This window comes from Andrena cerasifolii, chromosome 5, assembly GCF_050908995.1.
Source record: "Andrena cerasifolii isolate SP2316 chromosome 5, iyAndCera1_principal, whole genome shotgun sequence".
Taxonomy (NCBI): domain Eukaryota; kingdom Metazoa; phylum Arthropoda; class Insecta; order Hymenoptera; family Andrenidae; genus Andrena; species Andrena cerasifolii.
Window position 1 is genome coordinate 5,998,001 of NC_135122.1, and position 23,012 is coordinate 6,021,012.

Here is a 23,012-nt window from a genome sequence, read left to right on the forward strand (position 1 = left end):
AATTCACGAGAAAAGTCGAATTCGGCGCTATCCGACTCAAGCTTGTTAACATTATTTTTCACGAAGTAGGAGGCAGAAGGGAATGAAAGCAACGCCCACGTCTTATCTTCGAAGACAAATGTATTATAAAAAAAATACGCAATAACTTATCCACCACTTAAATTAAGTAGCTGAATTTAAACATAATGATCCTCGTAATTTTCTTTACAATCGAGCAGATGGTTAAGGCATTCCTTGAACTCGTCTTCTTCTAAACCAGAGTCCGTAAATGCGTGAAATTTCTTTATATTCTTTATTCGACTTAGTTGCTGGTGCAAAGATTCGTACATCGCGGAAAGGCCGCCTCCGCTGTGCAAACCAGCCATCACGGGAACAGACTGGACGTCTACGAAAGAGAATTAGTTAGAAAAATTCAACCACGTGAAAGTTCGCAGTAATTCGTTTAAGCACCTGCTCCTACGGGCCACCCAACAATGTCTCCGGTTCCAGCGACGTTGTTACTGAAAATTTTCGGGTACGGATGCTTAATCATCAGCGGCGACGAAATGGTTGACAAGTACGTCGCCGATGCATGGCAATTGCAGGCTAAATAAAGGGTCATCATCTCGTGCACGGTGGAGCATCTGTATGCAGCCTTTGACATTTGTTTCGACGCTTGGGCAATAGGTCGTTTCAATCTGTCTTCGGGGATTCCTCGCAACACCAGGCTCTGCATTTGTTTATCCATCGATATGTCGCAGCTCGGCGTTAGGCTCGTCCACAATTCCCCGGTAAAGTCGTCCAGGACGTCGATCAAGTCCATCTTATCCGTCATTGGGAATGGCAAAGTTAGACTCGTTGCCACTGCCTTTCTGCCTAATTTATTCAGATCCGCGCACATGTCGGCTAAAACGACATTTGGGTATTCCTTGCGTCTATACCTTATAGTCAGCGTATCCAGAGCAGTCGCCAGCAGTGCGCTACTGTGATAGCTTAGTTCATAATTGTACGTTAAATGGTCGAAGATTCGTAGATCGCCAGCTTGAGGCCAACCCGTTTGTCCGCAGCAGAGTGGGCTGTATAACGAAGAATGTTCTCCTATGCTTTGCCAACACAGAGCCGTATTGAGTGCCTTTATCAAATCGGACTTAGAGGGTTCAGTTATCCTGCTGTCCATACATGGAAACGATAGAATGCTCTTTCCGTATTCGTCTTTTAAATGCTGCACGCACGATGCTCCGAGCCCAGCGAAACCGTCCACGGAATCTAAAATCACCTGCAGTCCAACATACTTCCAATATTAGGAAATAACGTGGTAACGGTCATTTATACGAACGCATTTAGTCACGTGCCTGGAAACCTTGCATCAAATCGCACTCCTCGACGTAGGATCGTATCCTTTCGGAGAAATCTTCCGAAAATTTTTCGGTATTCCATAAATTATTTCCGTAATTGTAAATGTTGAATGAGTGGCTCGTACAATCGTGCTTGTACTGTTTAATTATATTCAAGGTTCTAGGGTGAAATCTAGGCAGCATATAATCTACCCATGAGTTAATGTTGCTTTCTAAATCAGATGACGTTGGATTCAGGGTTTCAGAGGACTCGTCTAATTGTTTAATAAATGCGGGTTTGGCAATTGTCTCTTCGCTAGTGACTTCCACTTTGTCCTCATCCCACATGAGCGGTGTTTCATTGTGCTTTAAACCATCATACAAAGTTCCTTCCTCTTTCAAATATCCAAGTGCTCCTTTCAAATCTACGAGTAACAGTCTAGGTGTGTAAGTAGTCTGCCTCTGAAAAATGTATAATCCAGTTGCATTGATATATAGTTTTTTAAGAATTATACTCTCTGCTTTGTTCGTACCTTTGCATTTTGCCCTTCTCTATACAGAACATCATGATTTATTTCTGATGGGTTAGCGGGATCGTAGGAAAAATTAGATTCCTAAAAACCAAAAAGGAAAACACAATTATCATTATACATTTTAACCCCTCAGCGTGGTATGACTAGCAGGACTCGTTAAGGGATGTGAAGCAAAGGTGTAACGAGTAGGGCTTGGGACCAAGGTGTATTGGACACCCGAATTAGAGGCGTGCTGTGCTCTTCTCATGTACATTCTGTAGGCCTTGGGAAGGAGATATTGCCATGAAGAGGCCCTCTTCGAGAGAGACTGGCCGTTTAAGAGAGATGCAAGTCCGATTGGTTAGATTAGGAGGTGTGACAATACTTCTTCAGGTCTGCTATGCAGTAACGCCTTAACAGCAGGGGTTAAGGTTTCGACCAATGCAATTCATCCCACAGCTAGGTACTGTTCTGGACAGAAAGCCTCCATGCTGAAGGGTTAAATGAAAGAAAATTTGGTTTAACAAATACCTGCAAGTTCCACCAATGAGTGCCAATGAAGTTAGAGTAATGTCCCAATTGGATAGTTAATATTTCTCGGGACGACATCCTCCCTTTGTTAAATCAACAATTATTGTTTATTGCGGTAGAATGATTGAATTTCAGGTTATACTCGTATATCGCAGATACAAATCTGTTTTATCCTATACGGTTTACTAGCTACATTTTTCTATGGTTAACGTAAAAGTCTGATAATTTGTTAAACCATCCAATGCGTGGCGCTACGCATACGTAAATCTATGTATACTGGATACAGTTGGGTTTATAATCTCGGTGACGAATTAAACCGCGCCATCTTTAACAATAAACTAAATATATCCGCCATCTAACTGGGCTCCTTGGTTTTTAAGTATTGACAAATGTATGCGACACTTTTAATGTATTTTAGTTTGAAACCAGAAATTATTAACATATTACTCTGAAATCTGTTGAAATGCTGTGCGTGTGTGCGTGCTTGTATATGTGTGACATGTTTAGAGTTTAGAGTGTGCCAATGCGATGTAACTAATCTCACATACTGTAACTAGAGCGATTATTAATCGTGTATATTTCTGCTTTACAGGTAAGGAATTTTTACATAGAAGACGTTAAACCGGCTGCATTTTCGACTGGGTTCATTGATATGAAATTTGCACAAGATACTGCTTCAGCCGAACCCAGACCTAACCAAGACCTTTTTTTTTTTTTACGTGGAGAAATCCCTTACGGATACCCCTAACCCTCCCCTAACCCAGACCTAACCCAGTTACACTTGTAACATTTCATTGTATTGCATTTCACTTATTTGAATAAATTGCAGTTAAGTGGTAAAAGAGTTTTTTTATTTAACGAGCACTACTTACTCCTTCCTATTCCAAATCACATATAAAAGATATGCTAAAAAGAATACCTAAAAAGATCCTTCCACGCAGAGTGGTTTTAAAAATCTTCGCATTAAAGCACTACTTTAAATATGCCATTCAAGACTCTCAAACTCTATCGACTTTCGTTCAAGGCTTCTACTTCTCTTCAGAGACATTATTTTGCGCTACCTCTTTCCACGTCATGTTATCCTGTTACGAAGCCTGATTTTAGAGATATCTGAAAATTCTCGCCAGATTTTGGCCCAGGTATCAGGAGAACATGAAGCGAAAAGAGGTATTCTGAATTTCAGCTTCGAAGGCATCCTCGATTCTCTCTCCGAAGACATTACTTAGTGCCACCTCTTTCGACATCATGTTCTCCTGTTACAAAGCCCAATTTTGTGCATTCTGAAAATTTTTGCCAGATTTTGGCCTAGGTATCAGGAGAACATGAAGCGAAAAGAGGTATTCTGAATTTCAGCTTCGAAGGCATCCTCGATTCTCTCTCCGAAGACGTTACTTAGTGCCACCTCTTTCGACGGCATGTTCTCCTGTTACAAAGCCCAATTTTGTGCATTCTGAAAATTTTTGCCAGATTTTGGCCCAGGTATCAGGAGAACATGAAGCGAAAAGAGGTATTCTGAATTTCAGCTTCGAAGGCATCCTCGATTCTTTCTCCGAAGACGTTATTTAGTGCCACCTCTTTCGACGGCATGTTCTCCTGTTACAAAGCCCAATTTTGTGCATTCTGAAAATTTTTGCCAGATTTTGGCCCAGGTATCAGGAGAACATGAAGCGAAAAGAGGTATTCTGAATTTCAGCTGCGAAGGCATCCTCGATTCTCTCTCCGGAGACATTACTTTGTGCCATCTCTTTCGACGGCATGTTCTCCTGTTACAAAGCCCAATTTTGTGCATTCTGAAAATTTTTGCCAGATTTTGGCCCAGGTATCAGGAGAACATGAAGCGAAAAGAGGTATTCTGAATTTCAGCTGCGAAGGCATCCTCGATTCTCTCTCCGAAGACGTTACTTAGTGCCACCTCTTTCGACGGCATGTTCTCCTGTTACAAAGCCCAATTTTGTGCATTCTGAAAATTTTTGCCAGATTTTGGCCCAGGTATCAGGAGAACATGAAGCGAAAAGAGGTATTCTGAATTTCAGCTGCGAAGGCATCCTCGATTCTCTCTCCGGAGACATTACTTTGTGCCATCTCTTTCGACGGCATGTTCTCCTGTTACAAAGCCCAATTTTGTGCATTCTGAAAATTTTTGCCAGATTTTGGCCCAGGTATCAGGAGAACATGAAGCGAAAAGAGGTATTCTGAATTTCAGCTGCGAAGGCATCCTCGATTCTCTCTCCGAAGACGTTACTTAGTGCCACCTCTTTCGACGGCATGTTCTCCTGTTACAAAGCCCAAGTTTGTGCATTCTGAAAATTTTTGCCAGATTTTGGCCCAGGTATCAGGAGAACATGAAGCGAAAAGAGGTATTCTGAATTTCAGCTGCGAAGGCATCCTCGATTCCCTCTCCGGAGACATTACTTTGTGCCATCTCTTTCGACGGCATGTTCTCCTGTTACAAAGCCCAATTTTGTGCATTCTGAAAATTTTTGCCAGATTTTGGCCCAGGTATCAGGAGAACATGAAGCGAAAAGAGGTATTCTGAATTTCAGCTGCGAAGGCATCCTCGATTCTCTCTCCGAAGACGTTACTTAGTGCCACCTCTTTCGACGGCATGTTCTCCTGTTACAAAGCCCAATTTTGTGCATTCTGAAAATTTTTGCCAGATTTTGGCCCAGGTATCAGGAGAACATGAAGCGAAAAGAGGTATTCTGAATTTCAGCTGCGAAGGCATCCTCGATTCCCTCTCCGGAGACATTACTTTGTGCCATCTCTTTCGACGGCATGTTCTCCTGTTACAAAGCCCAATTTTGTGCATTCTGAAAATTTTTGCCAGATTTTGGCCCAGGTATCAGGAGAACATGAAGCGAAAAGAGGTATTCTGAATTTCAGCTGCGAAGGCATCCTCGATTCTCTCTCCGAAGACGTTACTTAGTGCCACCTCTTTCGACGGCATGTTCTCCTGTTACAAAGCCCAATTTTGTGCATTCTGAAAATTTTTGCCAGATTTTGGCCCAGGTATCAGGAGAACATGAAGCGAAAAGAGGTATTCTGAATTTCAGCTGCGAAGGCATCCTCGATTCTCTCTCCGGAGACATTACTTAGTGCCACCTCTTTCGACATCATGTTCTCCTGTTACAATGCCCAATTTTGTGCATTCTGAAAATTTTTGCCAGATTTTGGCCCAGGTATCAGGAGAACATGAAGCGAAAAGAGGTATTCTGAATTTCAGCTTCGAAGGTATCCTCGATTCTCTCTCCGAAGACGTTACTTAGTGCCACCTCTTTCGACATCATGTTATCCTGTTACGAAGCCCAATTTTGTGCATTCTGAAAATTTTTGCCAGATTTTGGCCCAGGTATCAGGAGAACATGAAGCGAAAAGAGGTATTCTGAATTTCAGCTTCGAAGGCATCCTCGATTCTCTCTCCGAAGACGTTACTTAGTGCCACCTCTTTCGACGGCATGTTCTCCTGTTACAAAGCCCAATTTTGTGCATTCTGAAAATTTTTGCCAGATTTTGGCCCAGGTATCAGGAGAACATGAAGCGAAAGGAGGTATTCTGAATTTCAGCTTCGAAGGCTTCGCCTTAAAGTAGCAAACAAGAGCTACGCCTTTCATGGGCCTTTAAACAGTTCTCGGTTAATGTGATGCTTTTGAAAGACTCGAAGCTTGTAATTTCTGAATTTTCAAAATTTTCTTCAATATCGACTTATTAACAAAGGAAATCTATGGTATTCTTAAGGAAATACCATAGATATTTGAAATTTGGATAGGAATATGTAAAAGGTATTTCTGAATAATAATACAGTTTGTTTCAAGTTTCTTTCATTTTATTTGCATAAAAGGCCTTTACAGTGTTACAATAAAGTATAAGGTATATAAAGTCACTATTTTCTTGTGATTACTATCAAGGTTTCCATCATTCCGTCGAAATATTCCGAAGTTACAACCTGTAAGAAGAAAAATATTTTTAGTAACTTGACTTGTCTATTATTGAAAATGGGAGAAACGTTACAACATTTTGTCACGTATGAAAATATATTAGTAAAGGGAATAATTGTATTGTGCAACATGTTGGTTGAAATTAGTCGTTTTAGATTTTATGTTTCCGGAAAGATTTAATATTAATTCCTACCACTCGTAGCACTGTAATCTTATTTTAGAATCAGTCGGTAACGGTGGGTGCGACACGAGAAGCGGCCAATTCAGCAATTACCTACTCTGAAATCTGTTGAAATGCTGTGCGTGTGTGCGTGCTTGTATATGTGTGACATGTTTAGAGTTTAGAGTGTGCCAATGCGATGTAACTAATCTCACATACTGTAACTAGAGCGATTATTAATCGTGTATATTTCTGCTTTACAGGTAAGGAATTTTTACATAGAAGACGTTAAACCGGCTGCATTTTCGACTGGGTTCATTGATATGAAATTTGCACAAGATACTGCTTCAGCCGAACCCAGACCTAACCCAGACCTTTTTTTTTTTTTACGTGGAGAAATCCCTTACGGATACCCCTAACCCTCCCCTAACCCAGACCTAACCCAGTTACACTTGTAACATTTCATTGTATTGCATTTCACTTATTTGAATAAATTGCAGTTAAGTGGTAAAAGAGTTTTTTTATTTAACGAGCACTACTTACTCCTTCCTATTCCAAATCACATATAAAAGATATGCTAAAAAGAACACCTAAAAAGATCCTTCCAAGCAGAGTGGTTTTAAAAATCTTCGCATTAAAGCACTACTTTAAATATGCCATTCAATACTCTCAAACTCTATCGACTTTCGTTCAAGGCTTCTACTTCTCTTCAGAGACATTATTTTGCGCTACCTCTTTCCACGTCATGTTATCCTGTTACGAAGCCTGATTTTAGAGATATCTGAAAATTCTCGCCAGATTGTGGCCCAGGTATCAGGAGAACATGAAGCGAAAAGAGGTATTCTGAATTTCAGCTTCGAAAGCATCCTCGATTCTCTCTCCGAAGACATTACTTAGTGCCACCTCTTTCGACATCATGTTCTCCTGTTACAAAGCTCAATTTTGTGCATTCTGAAAATTTTTGCCAGATTTTGGCCCAGGTATCAGGAGAACATGTAGCGAAAAGAGGTATTCTGAATTTCAGCTTCGAAGGCATCCTCGATTCTCTCTCCGAAGACGTTACTTAGTGCCACCTTTTTCGACGGCATGTTCTCCTGTTACAAAGCCCAATTTTGTGCATTCTGAAAATTTTTGCCAGATTTTGGCCCAGGTATCAGGAGAACATGAAGCGAAAAGAGGTATTCTGAATTTCAGCTTCGAAGGCATCCTCGATTCTCTCTCCGAAGACGTTACTTAGTGCCACCTCTTTCGACGGCATGTTCTCCTGTTACAAAGCCCAATTTTGTGCATTCTGAAAATTTTTGCCAGATTTTGGCCCAGGTATCAGGAGAACATGTAGCGAAAAGAGGTATTCTGAATTTCAGCTTCGAAGGCATCCTCGATTCTTTCTCCGAAGACATTACTTAGTGCCACCTCTTTCGACATCATGTTCTCCTGTTACAAAGCCCAATTTTGTGCATTCTGAAAATTTTTGCCAGATTTTGGCCCAGGTATCAGGAGAACATGAAGCGAAAAGAGGTATTCTGAATTTCAGCTTCGAAAGCATCCTCGATTCTCTCTCCGAAGACATTACTTAGTGCCACCTCTTTCAACATCATGTTCTCCTGTTACAAAGCCCAATTTTGTGCATTCTGAAAATTTTTGCCAGATTTTGGCCCAGGTATCAGGAGAACATGAAGTGGAAAGAGGTATACTAAAGGGTATAGCCGGCTAAGATGATAAAATGTGTCCTTGAACCGAATTCGACTCACGATGAATCATTCGAAAGCTTATTAAAAAAGAAACATTTGTGGCAATTTTCAACTTCGTATCTCCACCCGGAGGGTAGTAAAAGGCAAAAATAGGAAATCAGGTTTTTGCCGAATTTCTCCTATACTAGGGGATGAAAAATTTTGAAAAAAATCAGAGGCTTGGTTTTTCAATTGAAAAATCTGAAAAAAATTCAGGACAATAGTAACAATCATACGTACTTACAGTAAAAATATAATTATAGTGCCAAGCATGCTTCGATACACAATCGGCATTTTTCAGCAATTTTTGGCGTTTTTTATTTTTCACGGCTTGGATTTTCAATTGAAAAATCTGAAAAAAATTCAGGACAATAGTAACAATCATACGTACTTACAGTAAAAATATAATTATAGTGCCAAGCCTGCTTCGATACACAATCGGCATTTTTCAGCAATTTTTGGCGTTTTTTATTTTTGACGGCTTGGTTTTTCAATTGAAAAATCTGAAAAAAATTCAGGACAATAGTAACAATCATACGTACTTACAGTAAAAATATAATTATAGTGTCAAGCATGCTTCGATACATAATCGGCATTTTTCAGCATTTTTTGGCGTTTTTTAGTTTTCACGGCTTGGTTTTTCAATTGAAAAATCTGAAAAAAATTCAGGACAATAGTAACAATCATACGTACTTACAGTAAAAATATAATTATAGTGCCAAGCCTGCTTCGATACACAATCGGCATTTTTCAGCAATTTTTGGCGTTTTTTATTTTTCACGGCTTGGTTTTTCAATTGAAAAATCTGAAAAAAATTCAGGACAATAGTAACAATCATACGTACTTACAGTAAAAATATAATTATAGTGCCAAGCATGCTTCGATACATAATCGGCATTTTTCAGCATTTTTTGGCGTTTTTTATTTTTCACGGCTTGGTTTTTCAATTGAAAAATCTGAAAAAAATTCAGGACAATAGTAACAATCATACGTACTTACAGTAAAAATATAATTATAGTGCCAAGCATGCTTCGATGCACAATCGGCATTTTTCAGCATTTTTTGGCGTTTTTTATTTTTCACAGCTTGGTTTTTCAATTGAAAAATCTGAAAAAAATTCAGGACAATAGTAACAATCACACGTACTTACAGTAAAAATATAATTATAGTGCCAAGCTTGCTTCGATGCACAATCAGCATTTTTCAGCATTTTTTGGCGTTTTTTATTTTTCACAGCTTGGTTTTTCAATTTAAAAATCTGAAACAATTCTCTAATATGTGCCCCGAAAACAGAAATGTCTCTGATTTTTTTCAAAATTTTTCATCCCCTAGTATAGGAGAAATTCGGCAAAAACCTGATTTCCTATTTTTGCCCTTTACTACCCTCCGGGTGGAGATACGAAGTTGAAAATTGCCACAAATGTTTCTTTTTTAATAAGCTTTCGAATGATTCATCGTGAGTCGAATTCGGTTCAAGGACACATTTTATCATCTTAACCGGCTATACCCTTTAGTATACCTCTTTCCACTTCATGTTCTCCTGATACCTGGGCCAAAATCTGGCAAAAATTTTCAGAATGCACAAAATTGGGCTTTGTAACAGGAGAACATGCCGTCGAAAGAGGTGGCACTAAGTAACGTCTTCGGAGAGAGAATCGAGGATGCCTTCGCAGCTGAAATTCAGAATACCTCTTTTCGCTTCATGTTCTCCTGATACCTGGGCCAAAATCTGGCAAAAATTTTCAGAATGCACAAAATTGGGCTTTGTAACAGGAGAACATGCCGTCGAAAGAGATGGCACAAAGTAACGTCTCCGGAGAGCAAATCAAAGAGCGAAAAGTGGCGCAGATGTTTCGAGGCAGTGACTGTTTAACGAAGAGACGCAGAATTTTGGAGCGCCTCTTATTTGCAACTTTAAGGCGATGCCTTTGAAGCTGAAATTTAGTATACCTCTTTCCACTTCATGTTCTTCTGTCAACGTGGATTCATAGCAAAACTGAAGCGATAGCTGGATATACGAGCCACAATAAAAGCATGATGGAGTCAATGTATGCATTTTCGGACGATTGTAGGTTAGGTTATATTCATTTTAGGCATACATTGACATAGGAACTGCTGGGAATTGTATACATTTACTAAATTAACGCTATTATCGTTACATATACATCACTTGAAATCGCTGTCGTATTTATGTCATAGTAATTCAGGCAGTTAGAACAACAACGGACTAACCTACATTGAAAAAAAATTTCCTATTGTACATCGATGGCTTACAATTAGTGCACACATATTGTATGTCCACTTTTAGCGTTTTTGAGAAAAACAGGTTCAAACATTCAATGGTACTTTATAATTACATAAATACTTTTTGCATTATTGTAATATAGGTATCACTGAAAGTATGTAATTAGTAATATAAGTTAGAATCTGCAAAATTATAATAATAACTCGACAACAATGCTTGGAAGTTGGACATGCTATTGTAACCAAGTACAGAGGAGGACATACTATACTGAATGACAACTTTTTTAAAATTAATCCAAACGGCTTGAGTTTTTTTTAGAATCTAGAAGGATCAGTTTGCTAAGTGACGTGATTCGTTGTTTTGAAAAAAATGCACTTGGGCGGAATGTGCCTAAAATTTCATCAAAATCGGTTAACGTTACTCTGAGCTATAAACGCTTAAATATCGCAGAATAAAGTCGAAAATCGCGAAATTCCCGAAATCAGCGATTTAAGCACGTATATAACTTACTTAAATCTGCAAACGGGTTTTTTGAATTTTCGTTACTTTTGCACGCCACTGTACATCCGAAACTTAACTTTATTCCTCTTTTATTTTACACTTTATACAATCCTACCCATGTAAAACATATAAAAACAGTTGTTTGCAAAAATGATAAATCTCTACGAATTCACGTATATTACCAAAATAAGTTTGATCACATTATAAAGTAAACATACACATTTTTATATCCAAGGTATATTACTAAATTAAATACATTTTCCGGGTTTCTAAAATTTATATGACGAAAGCGATGTATGGTTCTGTAATGAGCTTAAATATTATTCAAAGCTTACGCAAACAATATGAACTTTTGCAGAAATAAACAGCGAGTATAGAAATGTACTTAAAATAAAGTTTTCCCGATAATACAGGACTTGTGCAGATTTAAGAACCTTCACCCCAGGCATGTTTTATTGCAAACATTTCTTTATAAGACATAGGTTGCAACATCAAGCCTGGAACAGATGGATTAAGTTCCAAGTCTCTTAATTCGTTCACTTTAACTTTCAGCTCGCTTCTAATCTTGCTGATTTCAATGTCGCACTCCATTTGATCTGCAATGTAGGAAGTTAAAAATAGGTATCACTTATTGAACCCATTCAGGACGAGCGCCGTATTTCTCCTCGCACTCGGCTCGTGTTTGTTCCGAGCTTTGCCGATTGGTAGGGTTTTCTCGCGCTCGTCCTGAATAGGCTAATACAAATGTTTCAGAAAATGAATGACAACCTTTCGTAAGTAATTCCTCTGCAGTTTTAGATGGCATTTTAAGCAGCAATGGCCCTACAGTTACCCAAGCTTTCCGACACTTCTCTTTCTGCAATGCCCTCATTCCAACTCGATCGTCGTTTCGTCTTTTATCTAAAGCAACTATTTCTTGTCCATCCGTGAGAATCTCCCCTGCCTTTTCCTCCACCTGTTGTATATGTTTTAATGCCTCTTTCGGACTAAGCATCATCTGCAACAAAAACTATAATCAGTTGTTTGAATACCACCGTCTTCGGAAAAGATTCTTACACAAATCTTAGCAAAGTATGTAAAACATGAAGTAAATCATTGACTTACATATCGTATGTATAAAATAGGCAGTAAGTGTAACAATGACAGTGCGCTCAGTCTTAGAAAGAAAGCGAAACATTAGTTTAGAAAATTCTGAAATTTCTTGAACTTTAAGACAAAGCAATACGCAATGCTCTCTCTTTCCTAACTTCTCTATTTAATAATTTCTCTCTGTCTTTCTTCTTTAGGCCTTTTGGTTGCCCTTTATACTTATGGTTCTTAACTGCTGTAGTGTCTCCAGGTTTAAAGTGAGTTACTCTATACTCTTTCTCATTCGCTTGGCCTATTCCTTTCCTATCAGTCTTCAGACACGTTTTAATGGGATACTGTATTCCTTGCCCCGAAGGACCAAGACCACCTTCTTCGTCCCAACCAGTGTTTAAAAGCATTTGATAACCTTTGTTTTGCTTCGATATTCCATACATGGCGTTCGGTAGCTTTGGCTTTGTACTGAATACATGGAGCGTGGATGTCTGATGTTTCTTCCAAGTTGTTTGGTAAAAGTTACTCTTACAAATTTCGCAGTAAAATGCTGTAGTTCCTTGTGAATGTTCATTACGAGTACTTTTGTGTACGTTTCCATCGCAATGTTTCAACGGTTCTATTAACTCTGTGCTTGCGTCTGTGCTCGTGTCCCTACTATTTACTTCTGCAGAACCTTTATGGGCTCTAGATTCTGTTTTCCTTCTGAGCAGGGCAACAATGCTTAAGTAATTCTTCTTTAAAGCTAGTTGAGCCGCAGTCAGTCCAGATTTCTCTCTAGGTCTCTTGTTAGCTCCAAGACTTAATAAGACTTTAACGACGTCTAAGTGGCCACAGTATGCAGCTGACATTAGAGGGGTCCAACCAAAATTGTCCGTTAAATTAACATTGTCTTGCGTTACGTGCCTCGTTAAAAATTTCATATCTTTTTGCTCTACAGCTTTCAATATGCTATTAATCGTAGCCTTCTCCTCGGGGAGTTCACCCTTTTTGGCCTTCTCAATGGAAACAGTCGACTTCGAAGTCGTATTGTTTTGAACAGACGTTCTCGGTTTGCACGCCTTATGCTTTTCGGACTGTACATTCGCATTGCCCTCTAGATTTATTATTTCTTCGTAGACCTTCTTCGCTTGGTTTCCTTGGAATCTTAATCGATAGTCTTTCTTTTTTGAGGACGTTTGGGGAACGTCGCCAGATTCTCGGACGAACGTCTTCCATGCGATATCGATATTGTGCGTGAAAATATTGCTTTCTCTTAACATGTTTCTAGATTTAATATATACACTTGTCCCTGACTCATATAAAATTGTATTTCCACTTAGTCCAGATTTTTCGAGCTTGCTTTACGATATTATTATTTCTTTTCATCAGCATGTTAGGTTCTTAATCATCGAACATAGTGTCAAATTTCAAAAATACAACAGAGAAGGTATCATGCTACGTACCGCTACTTCTAAACTGTTGAACGGAATATAAAATTACCTTTTCTATGATCGTGCTTTTACTCTCGATGCCAATTCTGTTGCGATCAATTACGATTAAAGATTAAAGCTTATGTCAATATTACATACGACATTGAATGATCAGCCCGTGCTCTTATGAAACTTATAATTCACTAGGTTTTCATAATTTACCTTGAAACCGTAAATAACGAACGTGCGAATATTAATGAGAGAGGTTAGAATGCGTGTGAACTAAATAGGCGATACAAAATACTATTTTGTACTCCGAAAATTATTAAAGTTTTTATTAACAGCAGTCTTTTTGACCAATCATTTTACTGCCTCTAAGGGCGAATTCCACTTACGCCCAAATCGTCCGTGAATTTCATTAGGGTAGATTTCCTTATACGCGACTGGACGCATCGTCAAGAATTTCAAAGTCGATTTTCTCGAAAATGAAGCGCGATATGAAAAAAGGTTACACTTTCTTTTCGACTTATAACAAGTAAATAAGTCGAGAAAAAAGAATAAAATTTTTTGATATTGCGCTTCATTTTCGAGAAAATTGACTTCGAAATTCTTGACGATGCGTCCAGTCGCGTATAAGGAAACCTACCCTAATGAAATTCACGGGCGATTTGGGCGTAAGTGGAATTCGCTCTATAGTGGATCTAGTTTGAATTTTTATCAAGGTACTGGTTCGTAAAATTTTACGTTGCCCATACATCTCTTTATCTTGTTCCTCACTGTTTCTCCTTCTCTCTTCCTCTCACCCGTCCCTTCCGCCTATCCAGCAAGTCAATGGGAAAAGGATTCAAGTTGTGTAAATGGAGTAAAGGTCACGTAGTCGCATGGTTGCATGATTGAACAGGTATACAAAAGTTTATTAGTTTAGTATTATAGAAATACGTAGTAACATAAATTAAAAAACAATGGGGTTACCAACCGTGACGAAAATAGGGATTGGATGGTAGGTACGCGAAGCTAAACCATTTGTGGTCGCTATTTTCCGTATTAGACTTTTCATTTATGGTTAACTGTTAGTAAGAATAAGTGTACGAGTAATGTTTGCGTAACAGTAAATAATGTCCGCGTTTCTTTATTCACCTGGGGACATTTACTACTTCTACGCCATTTATGCACTAAAGTTAATACTCATCTTCCGTGCGATCATTCTTTTACAGGGTTATAATTGCTGTTTCGGGGATATACAGTTTCGTATATTCTAAGAGACACGTAGATGAGAAGAGATATAGAAATATGAAAGCAAGAGAGCGTATACGCAATGCTACTATGGTTGAGTAGAGCGTCTGTTTAAGGCTTTAAATATTGTAAAGTAAAAAGCGATTAAATTATAAACATGGCTGGCTTACCTCAACTCGATGAAGATCAAATGAAATTAGTGCAAGACCTAGAAATAGAGATGATGTCCGATATGTACAATCGTATGACATCTGCGTGTCACAGAAAGTGTATTCCACCGAAATACGTCGAGCCAGAGCTGAGCAAGGGAGAATCGATATGTCTTGATCGCTGTATCGCTAAATACCTGGATGTTCATGAACGTATTGGGAAAAAGCTGACGCAAATCTCAATGCAAGAAGATACTTTCTTAAAGGGCAAAGTTGCGGAACAACCAAAGACAAATTAAGTAAAGTGAAGTAACATTTTGCTGAGGAAGAGGTTCATATAAATTTTACATAAGCATTTAGGAATTTTTCCTCTAGGTAACTAGCGCCCTTCATAAGAGACACAATTTGATAGCGGTATCGATATCGAGTTCCTAGGGTTATAACTTATTTCTGTAGTTTATGTAAACTAGAATAAATTGTAATAAAAACTTCCTTCTGTATTTAGCTATGCAGCTATGAATAAAATGTTTTTTTTAAGTACTATCAATGATTTCTTCAAAATCGTAAGTTTGAAAGGAGTCGTCTTTCATTACGAGAGGGACTTCCGATAGGTTTTGAAAATTTCAATGATATTTACGTGAAAATGGCTACCAGTTACCATTGGCAAAGAAAATATGGTTCACATGTAGAAAAATGTTTATTTATATATTAATTATTACAAGCATAATGATGCAATTTTTGGTAGCACAACAAATTATGTACAGATTTAAGTATCGTATGTAAATGTCAAAATTACAATATACCGTGAAAAATATTCTCAATTACACTTTCCCCTTTAATCTGATTTTTACGCGAGGAGAATCAAATGGTCATCGAGTAAACATTTTTTTTTTCTTTCGTTGTGAATATTTTTATCACACAGAGATACTTCAAACTTAATAAAGAACATCATTAACCAGCAGTCTGTTCCTTCGCTGGATGGATTGTCGCTAGTGTCAACGTATGCTGACCTCCGCCCGCCACGCGTATTATTGTTTTCCCTTCTAGTTGCTTTCCTTTAACTAGCGCAGGTTCTTCGACGTCTTCTTCCCCTGTACCTAGCTGTCCGCTCGTCCCCATGCCCCACGAGTATAAATCTCCTGCGCATATGAACGGTGTTACACCACTATTGCACATCCGCATAATTCAAACAATGACAAAAGAGAATTTACCTGATTCTGTAACAGCGAAAGATTGGGCGCTACCCGCCGCAACGTCGACACACTTGAAGGAACTTACGGCAGGGACTGCCGTTAATTCTTTCGCATCCGAGCAATTAGATCCGAGTCCGAGACGGCCGTATTCTTTACGACCCATAACAAATACTTGACCGGAATTGTCTAGGGCGATAGTATGATGTTGCCCGCTACTAATATGTTTCCAAATCTTTCCACTGAAGGTTTTCGATATTTGTGGATGGAAATGAGTCCTAGGCTCCTTTAGACCTGAAATTATTTTGTACCAGTTAAACATAAGTAGCATCTTTTGTTATACTCGCTCTTCCATTATCATTCATTCCGTACTTACCAATTTGATGGTAATTATTTAAACCGAATACATATATATCTCCCGAGTGATATTCCTTAGCGAATGTGCAGTAGGTTCCAGCCCATATATCACCGAACTCGAGTTTCTTGGTAATTTTGAATTCGACTCTAGCCGGCGCTAACAGTGGGCCCATACCATGGCGCGTATCTCTGCTAGCTGCTCTGGCAGCTACTCGTCCCAACTGACCTTGCTCCCCGCATCCGCACGTGTACACGTGCCCGTTTTTATTAAGTAACACTAAATGATCAGCACCAGATGCTATTTTTACTATCTTTACATTGGGCAGCATTTCTATCGGGAATTGTTCGTTCCCCTTCAACGTTAGGCCCATAGTCCCATGGGAATCCTTGAAAGCATATTTTGGCTCTTTACAATCCAGTCCATCACGAGACAGTTAACCGATAAGATATCAAACGAAAAGAAAATTATACCCTGAAAGAGCCCCATGCAAAAACTCTTCCATCTTCTAACAAAGCGGCGCTATGGGAATCACCAGCCGTCACCTGAATGACTTTGCCAGGCAGGTTGACAGGGCCTGGTTTAGTTTCAGACCCTTCGGCGGACGTGTCGCGTCCCAGTGCTCCTTCGTCGTTGCATCCGAACGTTACTATCTCTCCAGTCTCCCTCAGGCACACGTTGTGCATGCCCCCAGCTGCTATGGCCACCACATCCTGATACCCTGGGACAACCGCTGGCCGTATCTTTTCGATGATATCCTCTCCTAAACCGAGCTGCCCCACATCACCTTGTCCGAACACCAGCACCACACCGCTGGTCAGAGATCGCCGTAAGTCAGGTTTTACAGCTGTACGTGAAACGTGAAATTGTATGCGAACGTTTAGATATCACGTTAGTGGATGATGATTTGAAAATAAAAAGGGCACAATCACGCTCCTGCAGATCCGCGCGCACGTAAATCGTCGTGCACGTTATATTCGTAACGCCAGGGCAGAAACAATCGTGCCGACGGTTTCTCGAGACGAGAGTCCGATATCAGCTTAAGAGAAACTGTAAATTACTTCTATCGATCGTGAAGCTCAAACATATCCATGTGCATCGTGGCTTTACTCCTTTTCGATAAGATTCTCCCGGATTGGCGGCAATTTCTACGCGGGCGATACGGCCGCGATGGGTATGCGACGTAAACAGAAGGAGATGCTCACCTATTCTTTGCTTTAACTGCTTCGGTTCCTTCGTGCTCCTCCCAGGAGTTTCAGCGGCCCGTTTCGATGCTCTCCTTGGCGGCACTGAAACCATACCGAGGTTATGTTTAGATCTGCGCGTGCTGCAACGTTATTATGACTGTAACGTATGAACGAACGGCCGTTTTTAATATCCCCCGTTCGCGTACGTACTGATTTCTCAGTGTGATTGTCGCGGAACTGGAATACACAGGCGCCTTGCAGTCGGAATGTCAGTTGGCGCCAAAAAGTTGCAACGCTGCTAAGCCTGGCGACTGTTGCGCAACTCGCGAGAGGCGCTAACATCCGGTTTGTACGGTAAAACCTTCATCACGCGTTTAATATCTTCGACGAATTTTTAACTACCGGCCCGTCTCACTTCCGACCGATCAAACGCGTATCCTTGTAACGGAAATCGTATCCCTTCCTCCTTATCCTGGCACCACGCCTGTCTAGTACAATAGCCTACGAATGTCTTCGCATACATTCATTGAAAGGATACGATATTTATTAACGGTACACAAGGTAAGCCATACCTTTCATAATATTATGATTGATAAATGTGTTGTGGGCATCATTCGATCCTCTTCAAATCTTACAAACATAATCCCGACGTCTGTGTCTTATTCTAGTCGTAGCAACACTCTCAAACTTTCGGTAAACTCACGTTATCCCGTTCACCGAACAACTCGCCCCTTAACCTTCGACTCGCGATTACTGTTGTGCCATTGAAATCTCAGTTGTTTGGGTTGGTAACACTTTGAAATTCTCCGACTTACAGAGTCGCAATTACCTGAGACTGGTGTTCGCATCGTACTTCTCTCCTCCCGTTCGTCGCTGAAAACGGCCGCATTAAACCGAAAGTAAACGGCAAGCAATGACTGCGAGTCCGCTGCAGCATTAATACAGCTGGAACAAAGAGGCGATGCTTGATAGGTCTTCGTAAAGCGTCGCGGAGTGGTAAAAAATTGAACGTCGTTTCCGTTCGCCCCTCTGCACTTTCCCATTTACTCGCGAATGAATCTTTGCCCTCGAACAGCGGCAGAGTCGTCTTCTATCGAGTCCGTGACTCCATTCGGGATTAATGGAACAGGAAAATTACGAGTGGCGCGAGCAGCGAGGCAAAAGAACGGCTCCGCTTAAATTAATTAGGTAAGTCGTAAGGATTTGAAGTTCGACACGACGGTGTTGAAAAAGCAGCGGAGCATCGATCGTAATAACAACTTCGAATTGCAGATAAACGGTCGCGTGCTGCGATTTGGATTATACGTGCGCGACATCGTAGCAATCTTCGCGTGGCGTTTCGTCGCGTTGTATGGTCGCATCGTCGCGACGGTAACACGTGGTTCCTCGGCGCCTCGAGTTACTCCGTGGTATAAATTCATTGTCCTTTCGGCGAGGTGACGCGCGACCACGATTCATGCTAAATCGCAAATTAGTAGGTGGTGGGGGAGCGTGCCTCGACGGGGGGTTCGTGTCTCTTGGTTAACGATACGCAGTGTGCGAGGCAGCGCGAGGGGAGGCGGTTGAACCAGAGGGGGGCCGGCCGGTTATCAGAGGGTCAGATACGTCGCGACGCCGCGCGCCAGTCGAAGCCGAGACTTGGTCCGCGCAACTTCTCTTCGCCATTGCCCGTACCGATCGACTTCCCCGCTTCGACCTATTCCGCGCTTGTCGATCTATCGTGCCCGACGTCGCTTCATTCCTATACGTAAACAAAGCGCGCAGGGAATAATCGTTTCTTTACTCGGCCGTGTTGCCTCTCCGAATACACGCGAGAGTTTGTGTTCTTCCTCGAGCAGCTGTCTTCTTGCCAAGACGACAAAGAGATCGCGGAGGACTGGACGATCGACGTCTCCACGGCGGGAGCAGCGGTTCATGTAGAGGACCCGGGCATCATGTCGAGAACACGCCGCTACCGATTTCTTCCGCTCCTCGTGCATATTCTCATCGGCGGTGAGTTTGGAAACAATGATTTTTATGTCAGATAATGATCTACGGTGGCGAGTTCAAGCACTTTCCCCGTGGACAGAGAGGAACCTTCGGTCGGAAGGTTAACCTCGAAACTTTTGCGCGCGAAAGCTCGGCCAGCTTGCGTAACCTATACGGCGTTCCCGCGAGGCGCCAGAATTCACTTATTCGTACGTATTTACGGTGTGATGCATATTGAAGCGTGCATGGTTCGTCGGGCCTCGCGAGACTTGTTGAGTCACCGTTAAATCTTCGACAACGAAGTTTCTGTGCCTCGTCCCCGCAAATGAAGTCGGCCCGTTCGGCCGGAGCCGTACGGCAACCGAGTCTAATCGAATCGAATAGATTCGATCGTGCGAGGTGGACCGCCCTCGCGTTCTCTCAATCAGGCTGAGTGGTTTCACGGATGCGAGCCGCCGCATCGTTCGCCAGGCTTGCACGTGCTTTTAAGAAACACAATACTATTGTCGGAAGCCATTCACCTGCGAAGAAAGCATCAGCTCCCGCCGTATTCTCTTGCTTTCCAAATCTCCGCGCTCCTTCGAGGCCCTCGAGGAACCAGTCGGACCGATATCGAACATTTCCGGGTCCTTTGCCCCGCTCTCTTTCTCAATTCCTCGCGGTCCCTCGGTTCTCGAGATCTTCGTCCTTCCGGAATCGTCGGAAAGGGCACGGGCTACGCACTGTACAACACATGTACTTACCTCGAACTCGCTTCGTCCATGCCGAGCGGCACAACGCGTACAGACGCGCGCGTAGAGCTGGCGAAAATTGAAAGGGTAAGGAGAAAGGCACGGAACTCTAACCCAGTCCCCTCGCTATCAATCATCGACGATTCGGGGGCGGACCATTCATCCGTTGCCGATAGAATCACAACTATGAGAACTGCAGGGCGCGCGCGGCCGTCTGTGCTGGAATTAGTTACAATTCCCTCTACGCGCGAGCCTCCGTGACAAATATTTCTACGGTGAATTCGAGCCGAAACTCCATGGTCCCCGTGCGGGAGCCACGTCAAACAGCGATGGAAAACCTATGAAATACGGTGGCCGTGCAGGTTCGTTCGCAGGGGGACGGTGAACGGGGGCAATCGGCTGGGAGCGCGGACAATAGCCGCAGCGTGGGACAGAAACAAAGAATGGGAGGAAAAAATAAATCCGCAACCCAGTTTTCTCGTTATCAATCATTCTGCCGATATTTCGAAGGAACGGCCGCGCCGATAGGAAGCCCGCGGGATGGACGCGCCGCTGCGGAAACGTTTCCACCGAGAATTCGATAATGATTTCGAGGCGCGCTCGGTCCGTCCCCGCGAAATTGTGTTTCGCTCGGGAATGTTCTCGCATTAACGAAACTTCGAGGATCCGCGATTATTGCGGCCCGCTCGGCGAAGAAGCGAGCTAAAAGTTGGCGAGCTTGTTCGACCGCGGCCCGCTCGCGGAGAATCCTCCAATATTTCTCCTGAATACGAAATCACCGTTCTTTTTTTCTCTCTCTCCATTTGCCATAGTCGAGAAGCGATGAAGTATTCCGAATAATCCGAGACACCTTGCGACGTATTTTACGCCAATCTTTAACGCGAAGCTACTCTTCCTTGCAAGATTTTCGAACTTTCGACAGTAACAAATTATTGCAATGTAGTTGAACGGATTTGTTACGAAATGGGAATTTTATTTTACAACTTATCGAGGAACAACGAAAACTTTGGGCGTGAAAAATGGTGGTGGTTCTTTCGATCCTCGCGTTGTAAATTTCTGCGGCAACAGCGCCCAGAATTTCTTGTTACCGAGCTACCTTAGGTAATATTTACGTTGATCGTTCGTCGACGTTATTTGCTCGGGATGTAAATGGGGGAAATGTGTTTCGCGAGTTTCCAGCGCAGGGGTGGAAGGGATTGATAGTAGCAGGGTGCGCACGGGTAGAGCAAGATCGAGGACTTAATTAATATCGAGAGCGTACTTGGCGGCTCGCGGTTGGATTACATTGGTTCGAGGAGGCATCCGGCGAAGACGGCGGCGCGTCTACGTCTCGCGAAGAAGGAAAGCAAACGCGAAAAGTGGAAGGGCCCGGTAGGCTACAGTCTGAAGGAAGCACGATCGGCTATTTCCAGCTCGAGGACCCCTTGAATATGCATGAAACAATCGCATATCTCATGCAATTAGCCAAGGCAAATCTTTCCCGTTTTTCCGTGGCCGTTTTTTCCTCTCGTCTTTTTCCACTCGTTTCCCATCTTGTCCCCCTCCCTCCTCCGCCCCGTTGGCCCCGCTTTATCCTTGGCCGAGCAACGGCGGAAAGCTTGGCTCTAATCAGGCCGCCCCCGCGATTTCCGCGACCCAGTCGTCGCCGATGCAAATTGCATTTTGAATCGCGCTGACACCGGCTCGGTTCGTCGACCAATAAACTCGCAGTCGCCTCCAGACCTCCGGCGTGTTGTTTTCTTTTCGCGGAATCCCGAGGAAGCTTCGACGGATACGAATTCTCTTCCCCCTTTTTTTTTTGTTCCCTCCCTGAAATTTATTTCGCGCCATCTCTCCCGCCGCCTGCCGATTCGCGTTGATTCTCTCGAAGACGGCCGCCGCGGGGTTCCTCGGCCCTGCGCCGCGAAAATTGTTCGCCCCGAGATTTAAAAGCAACAGAGGGGCGGCGGGCGGGGCGCATCGCAGCGGAGTCGAGTCGTTTAAACATTAAACAAGCCCCGGTCGTGCTTTAATGTCTTCCCGCGCGGCGACGGGGCAGAGAAACCGCTCCGCGCCGCGAAAACACGTTCCGTTGACTCGGCAAACATTTTCTTCGCGGTCCTCCACCGATACCGCTCCACCGCGGGGACCCCGAATGCCTTCGTATTTTCCCGGGATCCGTTCTTTTTGTCGAAAAAGCACACTTTCCGCACGGTAAAAGAGCACTCCGTGGCTCGCGACTGGTGTGTCCTCAGAAAACATCCGTCGGCGGGGGATCGTGCGACCGTGTGTGTACCCACGTTCGACGGTTCGATTGAGCCCAAGTTATTCTTACGCCCCGTTGCTCGTCTTAACGAACGTTTTCCCATAACTCGGCGAGAATGCCGAAGAATGTTTAACGTCGGCGACGACCCTCGCTGCCTTCGAGCCGGAGGTCCTCGGGATACGGGGGACTCGTGGAAATACAGGAAAGTTTTTGAAGAAATAAAGTAGGGTCCGGTGAATTGAAACTATATAAGACAGCGTTCCTCAACGTTTTTACACCTGCCGACCGGCGAAAATAGGAGAAATATTTGGCGGACCGGCTGAAGGCTAAGGCAGAAATAAAAACCAATATAGATAGTATTTTATTTATTAAACTCAGTGTTGTAAAATTACAATTTAATTTAATTTAGGTAACTAATACCGGTTGAGGAAACTGATATAAGGTTTTCCTGCAAATTTCATCTATTTAACCGTACGCGGAAAGTCAAAGTAAGCTTTGTAAGTGTACGTACTTATACGCACAAGCTGAAATGTCA

At 42.2% G+C, this 23,012-nt stretch overlaps 5 protein-coding genes and 1 long non-coding RNA gene across 18 annotated transcripts in view; 3 read left to right on the top strand and 3 right to left on the bottom strand.

Annotated features, from left to right (window-relative positions):
• Positions 1-102: 102 nt before the first annotated feature.
• Mst (misato mitochondrial distribution and morphology regulator) lies at positions 103-2,496 on the bottom strand. Of its 2 annotated transcripts, XM_076812120.1 has the most exons (5): positions 2,357-2,496; positions 1,847-1,927; positions 1,332-1,775; positions 451-1,255; positions 103-385 (listed from the first exon to the last, which is right to left on the bottom strand). In XM_076812120.1, exons 1-5 carry the CDS (start codon positions 2,432-2,434, stop codon positions 177-179), a joined length of 1,617 nt encoding a protein of 538 aa, XP_076668235.1. In that variant the 5' UTR covers positions 2,435-2,496; the 3' UTR covers positions 103-176. The 2 variants fall into 2 exon arrangements, with proteins under 2 accessions (XP_076668235.1, XP_076668236.1); XM_076812121.1 differs by lacking the exon at positions 2,357-2,496 and having other exon boundaries at positions 1,332-1,738; positions 1,847-1,911.
• A 114-nt stretch (positions 2,497-2,610) lies between these two features.
• On the top strand, positions 2,611-3,198 carry LOC143368911 (uncharacterized). The gene is made up of 2 exons (XR_013085306.1): positions 2,611-2,747; positions 2,949-3,198. It is a non-coding gene; the product is annotated as an uncharacterized LOC143368911 (long non-coding RNA).
• Positions 3,199-10,987: 7,789 nt separating this feature from the next.
• Positions 10,988-13,805, bottom strand: LOC143369413 (uncharacterized). Of its 3 annotated transcripts, XM_076813299.1 has the most exons (3): positions 12,304-13,780; positions 11,696-11,924; positions 10,988-11,523 (listed from the first exon to the last, which is right to left on the bottom strand). In XM_076813299.1, exons 1-3 carry the CDS (start codon positions 13,267-13,269, stop codon positions 11,354-11,356), a joined length of 1,365 nt encoding a protein of 454 aa, XP_076669414.1. In that variant the 5' UTR covers positions 13,270-13,780; the 3' UTR covers positions 10,988-11,353. The 3 variants fall into 3 exon arrangements, 1 of the variants encoding a protein (XP_076669414.1); XR_013085404.1 differs by lacking the exon at positions 10,988-11,523 and having other exon boundaries at positions 11,884-11,936; positions 12,032-13,805; XR_013085403.1 differs by lacking the exon at positions 10,988-11,523 and having other exon boundaries at positions 11,884-11,924; positions 12,032-13,804.
• A 361-nt stretch (positions 13,806-14,166) lies between these two features.
• Tim10 (translocase of inner membrane 10) lies at positions 14,167-15,335 on the top strand. Of its 3 annotated transcripts, none has more exons than XM_076813300.1 (2): positions 14,167-14,320; positions 14,634-15,335. In XM_076813300.1, exon 2 carries the CDS (start codon positions 14,810-14,812, stop codon positions 15,098-15,100), a length of 291 nt encoding a protein of 96 aa, XP_076669415.1. In that variant the 5' UTR covers positions 14,167-14,320; positions 14,634-14,809; the 3' UTR covers positions 15,101-15,335. The 3 variants fall into 3 exon arrangements, with proteins under 3 accessions (XP_076669415.1, XP_076669416.1, XP_076669417.1); XM_076813301.1 differs by having other exon boundaries at positions 14,263-14,419; XM_076813302.1 differs by having other exon boundaries at positions 14,275-14,423.
• Positions 15,336-15,479: 144 nt separating this feature from the next.
• On the bottom strand, positions 15,480-18,645 carry Rcc1 (Regulator of chromosome condensation 1). 5 transcript variants are annotated; one of them, XM_076813295.1, is made up of 6 exons: positions 18,363-18,645; positions 17,552-17,635; positions 16,892-17,193; positions 16,368-16,734; positions 16,013-16,285; positions 15,480-15,940 (listed from the first exon to the last, which is right to left on the bottom strand). In XM_076813295.1, exons 1-6 carry the CDS (start codon positions 18,574-18,576, stop codon positions 15,753-15,755), a joined length of 1,428 nt encoding a protein of 475 aa, XP_076669410.1. In that variant the 5' UTR covers positions 18,577-18,645; the 3' UTR covers positions 15,480-15,752. The 5 variants fall into 5 exon arrangements, with proteins under 5 accessions (XP_076669410.1, XP_076669408.1, XP_076669412.1 ...); XM_076813293.1 differs by having other exon boundaries at positions 16,820-17,193; positions 18,363-18,630; XM_076813297.1 differs by lacking the exon at positions 18,363-18,645 and adding an exon at positions 18,106-18,241 and having other exon boundaries at positions 16,820-17,193.
• Positions 17,983-23,012, top strand: part of LOC143369411 (kin of IRRE-like protein 3) — a 137,883-nt gene continuing 132,853 nt past the window's right edge. For 2 of the 4 annotated variants that reach the window (XR_013085402.1, XM_076813290.1), the window contains exon 1: positions 19,054-19,525. Coding sequence is in view for 2 of the 4 variants with exons in the window: in XM_076813290.1 (XP_076669405.1) it covers positions 19,468-19,525 (58 nt within the window). In the remaining 2 variants the exon portion in view is untranslated. Of the gene's footprint in view, positions 18,095-19,052; positions 19,526-23,012 lie in introns of those variants that run through there. The other 2 variants (XM_076813291.1, XM_076813292.1) reach the window with 2 other exon arrangements.

Excerpts from the sequence above, each read along its gene's own strand:
- Rcc1 (XM_076813293.1), bottom strand. The coding sequence starts at position 18,576 with ATGGGAAAGTGCAGAGGGGCGAACGGAAACGACGTTCAATTTTTTACC. Across the intron at positions 17,636-18,362 it reads GATGCGAACACCAGTCTCAG|TGCCGCCAAGGAGAGCATCG; the intron begins GTAATTGCGACT and ends GTATGGTTTCAG. Across the intron at positions 17,194-17,551 it reads GCAGTTAAAGCAAAGAATAG|CTGTAAAACCTGACTTACGG; the intron begins GTGAGCATCTCC and ends TTTCACGTACAG.
- Mst (XM_076812120.1), bottom strand. The coding sequence starts at position 2,434 with ATGTCGTCCCGAGAAATATTAACTATCCAATTGGGACATTACTCTAAC. Across the intron at positions 1,928-2,356 it reads CTCATTGGTGGAACTTGCAG|GAATCTAATTTTTCCTACGA; the intron begins GTATTTGTTAAA and ends TTTGGTTTTTAG. Across the intron at positions 1,256-1,331 it reads ATTTGATGCAAGGTTTCCAG|GTGATTTTAGATTCCGTGGA; the intron begins GCACGTGACTAA and ends GTTGGACTGCAG.
- LOC143369413 (XM_076813299.1), bottom strand. The coding sequence starts at position 13,269 with ATGTTAAGAGAAAGCAATATTTTCACGCACAATATCGATATCGCATGG. Across the intron at positions 11,925-12,303 it reads ATAGGAAAGGAATAGGCCAA|ATGATGCTTAGTCCGAAAGA; the intron begins GCGAATGAGAAA and ends TTTTTGTTGCAG. Across the intron at positions 11,524-11,695 it reads AGAGGAATTACTTACGAAAG|ATCAAATGGAGTGCGACATT; the intron begins GTTGTCATTCAT and ends CCTACATTGCAG.
- Tim10 (XM_076813300.1), top strand. The coding sequence starts at position 14,810 with ATGGCTGGCTTACCTCAACTCGATGAAGATCAAATGAAATTAGTGCAA.